Source organism: Asparagus officinalis, chromosome 5 (genome assembly GCF_001876935.1).
Source record: "Asparagus officinalis chromosome 5, Aspof.V1, whole genome shotgun sequence".
In the NCBI taxonomy this organism is placed as follows: domain Eukaryota; kingdom Viridiplantae; phylum Streptophyta; class Magnoliopsida; order Asparagales; family Asparagaceae; genus Asparagus; species Asparagus officinalis.
In genome coordinates this window covers 31,165,317-31,170,116 of record NC_033798.1, presented here as the reverse complement: position 1 = coordinate 31,170,116, position 4,800 = coordinate 31,165,317, and the positions used below count along the sequence as shown (strand labels likewise).

Genomic DNA, 4,800 nt, shown 5'->3' with positions numbered 1-4,800 from the left:
GAGTCTCGTCCAGATTAAGGGGGAGAATGTGAGTTTGTTAATCAGTCCGGATTGTTAGTTTGAATCCAAGTTATTAGATAGAGTTCTAGTTATGATAGAATACTAGTTAGTAGATAGTTTTTCTAGTTATTGGATAAGAATTCAAGTTGTAATCTTATCTATATATATGTAAATATTCTTCATGAATAAAAGTAGCAAAGTGGGAACTTCTCCACCGAAAAAAAACTCTCTGTTCTCTTCTTCTCTCTCTGTTTGTTTGGCTAATACCAAAAGGTTCTGTCTTTTAAGTCCTGCAGTCTCTCCATCATCAAGTTCGGCCACCTCAAGTCAATATCTCTCTTGTGTTTGCAAGTTAAGAAGCTTAGGCTGATCCTATTCAAAGCCAACACCTACTTGGTCTGAATAGAAATTTGACAAATTTGTTTATCGAAACAAAGTGATCGTTTGGATTTATCTTACCTACTTGGTCTGAATAGAAATTTGACAAATTTGTTTATCGAAACAAAGTGATCGTTTGGATTTATCTGAAGATTTATATTATAATTTATATAGAGCAATGGACATTGCCATTTTTATGACATACTTCTTCTGATATGATGCCTGCAATACTCGTTTCAAGAATATTATGTGCACGCACACCAAATTCCGTGTGTTTATTTACCTATTTTTATTTTCAACAACTTTACGACTCCTTGGGATCTCAGGTGAATGTAACTGCAATAGGACTCCTCACAAAATACTTACCAGAATCCCATACCAGTTGCCCTTCTGAAACTTTGCCTTCTTTGGGTGGAACTCCTTGAATACTCAATGTCACAATAAAATCTTGCTTTTCACCTTCATTAGTGAATGTAAGGGTAATAGGGGAAACATCCACATTCACTCCCTCTGGATTATGAACCTTCACCGTGTAAACCGAGTTAGCATCACCAACATTCGTCACCGTTCGATTCACAGTCTTCGATACCGATTTAGTCCCGAGAGACACCGAAATTGAAGGATAGTTCAATTGTTCAGGCTCAATAGCTTGAACTTGAGAACACACAATCGGGCTACCAGCAATTGTCGATACCTCAGAATCCGGAAGTTTCATCCCACAAAGGTATCGGATGTAATCGTGCGGGTCATTATCATATATCAGACCCGGATCATTAGCTGCCACCGGGTCCACATGACCCGATCCCATCGTGAAGGCTCCGGCATCTTTACCGTCATATTCATCTTTTATGGGATTACCATCTCGGTCTTTCGTGTAGGCTGTTGTCATGATGGCTGATTTAATCGCAGCGGGTGACCAATGTCGATGGTTGTGCTTGAGGAGAGCCACGATCCCTGAAACGTGAGGTGCAGCCATCGAAGTTCCACTTACCATGATAAACGTCTTATCCGTGCCTGTAGGATTCGGACCGACTTCAGTTGGCCAGGCTGCGAGAATGTTCGAACCGGGTGCAATAAAGTCTGGCTTTATTATGTTACCGTTAAAGGGGTTAGGGCCTCGATTCGAAAACGAGGACACCACAGGTGCGGGGCGGTGTCCAAATTGCGTTCCGTCGAACTTTATCGCTGCGGTCGGATTTGATGCCTGGTCGAGATACTTTATAATTTCCATCGCGTCGTTGAAGGCAACACGAGAAGCTGGATGGAGAAAAGCATCCGCGTCCGTTCGATTCCCCATCCACGGCTGGCTCATGACTATAACGGCGACGCCACCGGCCTTTTTAACGAGATCGCTGGCTTCCACATTCTCCTTATAATCTCCGCTCGCTCCACACAGCACAATCTTGTCCTTGACGTCGATCAAATTTAGAGAGTTGCCCTGGCATTTCTTTGAATCCTCCGATTTCAGGATGCCGTATGGATAAATCAAAGGAAACTGAGTGGGAGGGAAGTTATCTGGCTGATAAGCCGATTCCCCATAGAATTCTCGGCCATCTCCGAGCTCTACTATCGATCTTACCCTTCTGTCCATGACGCTCGATCCGACCATTAGAATCCATGGAGCTCCGTCGACCTGGCTCTTTAGAGGCCCCGCGTTTCCCCCTGCCTGAACAGGGACGATCCCCTTTGTAACGGCCGCGTACGATCCGACCGCTACCTTATCCTTATCAAGTTTATAAGGTTTTTCAAAGCCTATAGACATAGAGAGCACATGTACCTGATCATGGATAGCTTGATCTATACCTAGATGAGCTCCGGGCGCTAACCCGGAAGCCGTGCCCTTTGCAGAACCGACGACATTGGCGTCATCAACGTAGCTCCCGGCAGCTGTGCTCGCCGTGTGGGTCCCGTGCCCATTGGTGTCCAACGGCGAAACTAGCCGTCCTCGATAGAAACCGACAGCACTGATGATCTTCTTGTTGCATCCGCCTTGGCTCCAGTAGCATTTTCCTTTCCATACGGGTGGTGGGGGAGGCGGAGACATCTGCTGGTCATCGAATGAAGGGTGGCTGTACTTGATTCCACTGTCCATCATACCGATTATTTGACCTGCACCGTAGTCTGAGTCAGGCCACAGCCCGGACCACCGGCTGAGGCCCAAGAACTTCGGACTGTAGGTGGTTCGTAGCTTGCACTCGTGTTCAGGATGTGCACTTACTACTCCTTGTTTAGATTTCAGCGTTTGCAATTCGTCGGGAGTTAACATTGCCGCGAAGCCAGTGATTGCATATCTATACGTGTAGATCATCCGAGGCTCACCGGAATCTAAGGTTGTGTTTGGCAAGAAAGACATGTACCAATTTCTCCGGTCTCTAAAGGTGAGGAATTTGGTGTGTTTGGGCTTTTGTACATGGACGATGTAGGCTTGAGGATCTGTTGTATTGCTTCCATGGATTTCAAAGAGGAAGGAAGAGAGTAAGAAGAACGAAAGAAAGGTTAGATGAGAGAAATAGATGGGTGTATGGATCTCCATTGAAGTGGATATAGACCAATGTGGAAGACTGTAGCATAGATCAGGTTATATAGAATCCATGACAAGCTCAGGCTCATGGTTGCATCCAAGATTTACTTATTGCATTGTGTAGTATGATACGTAGGGAGCAGGGATCCAATGTTCATGAAAATTTTGCTTTAGGATAAAAGAGAAAAAAAGCTAGAAATAATGTGTGCGTACATGACACAATAGGAGCATCCTATGGGTGATTAAAGCACGAACAAAATGACTGTAGCCCAGTCTTCTCTTTTAGTTAAGTTTATTGTTCATTAGAAACCAACTCAGTAATTAGAAGCCTCCCATAACTTTAAAAATGTGAGAAATCCCCCCTTTACTTTAGCGTTTATCAAGAAGACCCCTTAGCTTTAAGATTTTATTAGAAAACCCTTCTAAAAGGGTGAATCACAATTTTCATTGAAAAAAAAAAACAACCCCATGCTAAAGGGGGTCTTCTGACTACCCCAAAATTAAGAGGCTCTTTTCTGATATTTTGCAAGTTATGGAAGGTTTATGTAATAATATATCGTTTATGATGTTTAGCCTTTACTCTCACTTGTCTAATGATGAGGAAATGCCTGTACTTATGCTGATCAAAGATTTTGATCATGATAGGATACTGTTCCATTTGCATGTCTATGAAACAACGAAGTTGAGATAGCATGGCAAGGGGCAGTACCGCGCATCTCGGTGTTCCTACGCCAGAGCCTAGAACAAAGCATCTCTCTTCTAACAAAAAAAAAAAAAGCATCGCCTCGAGATATTGGCACATGAAAGTGATGATCATAATCCAATGATAACATGAACATATATAGCAATCATATTATAAAAACAATTTTGGACTAGATACACCAACGCCCCTTTGGGAACATGCTCAATAGATATTTTCGTAAAGCACACAACACACGCAAACAAAACATGCATAGCAAGACCGTTGTAGTTTCCAATAGTAACAAACTGACAAAAGAAAATGCATGATATAACAATTATTAATACTCATAAGCTTCATTCTTCATCTTGATAGAGTATACGTACAGATATTTTTTTCTCAAAAAAAAAATAAAAAAAATAGAGTATACAGATATCAAGACCGTTGTAGTTTCCAACAATATCCACCACTAGAACCTCTACAGGCACCATATCCACCGCCACTACTGCTTCCACCTCCACACCCACCACCGTCTTTTCTGCCAGAACCGTGACTGCGGCAGCTTCACCACCTCCGTAGCCGACCTCATGTTCCCGGTGACCACCATAGCCACAGCCATTGAAGGTTAGATTGTTTATGGTCTTTGTTGTTTCTTTTTGTTCTAACATATCAAATGTGGCCTTTTTTAGTTTTTTGTCATATGCTTAATGTTGATAATATAGTGTTAAGTAGTGGGTTTTAGTCACACATTGGTTATGAGAACACATTTCACCGTCTTCTACTTGTATATATATGTACACACTCAATATTCAATTCAAGGGGAAATTTACCCAAGACACTCTCTTTCTTACTTTAACATGGTATGAGAGCTAGAGTTATTATTTCCCTTCCAATATTTTTTTTCTCTATGTTATTTTGCCAAATCTTGGTCTTGCTGCTTTGCAGCTATTTAACGTCTTTTTTTTGCGTTCCCCTGCAAGATTTTTTGGCTTTACCGTTTTGCAGCCTCTTAACGCGTTTTGCGTTCTCATATTCAAGACCGTCTCTTGGTCTCAGATTAGCGGCAACACCTTTTCAAGACCATCTATTGGTCTGAAATTTACGACATTGCCATTTCAAGATGGTCTCTGGGTCTCAAATTAACGACATCGCCATTTCAAGTCGTCTCTCAGCCTCAAACGAATGACATCGCCATTTCATAGTCAGTAATGTCATCGCCGTT

The 4,800-nt window shown here is 42.3% G+C and overlaps 1 protein-coding gene across 1 annotated transcript; it reads right to left on the bottom strand.

Annotated features, from left to right (window-relative positions):
* Positions 701 to 4,246, bottom strand: LOC109841675 (subtilisin-like protease SBT1.7). Its single transcript, XM_020410624.1, has 3 exons — positions 4,055 to 4,246; positions 3,780 to 3,886; positions 701 to 2,939 (listed from the first exon to the last, which is right to left on the bottom strand). Exons 1-3 carry the CDS (start codon positions 4,244 to 4,246, stop codon positions 701 to 703), a joined length of 2,538 nt encoding a protein of 845 aa, XP_020266213.1.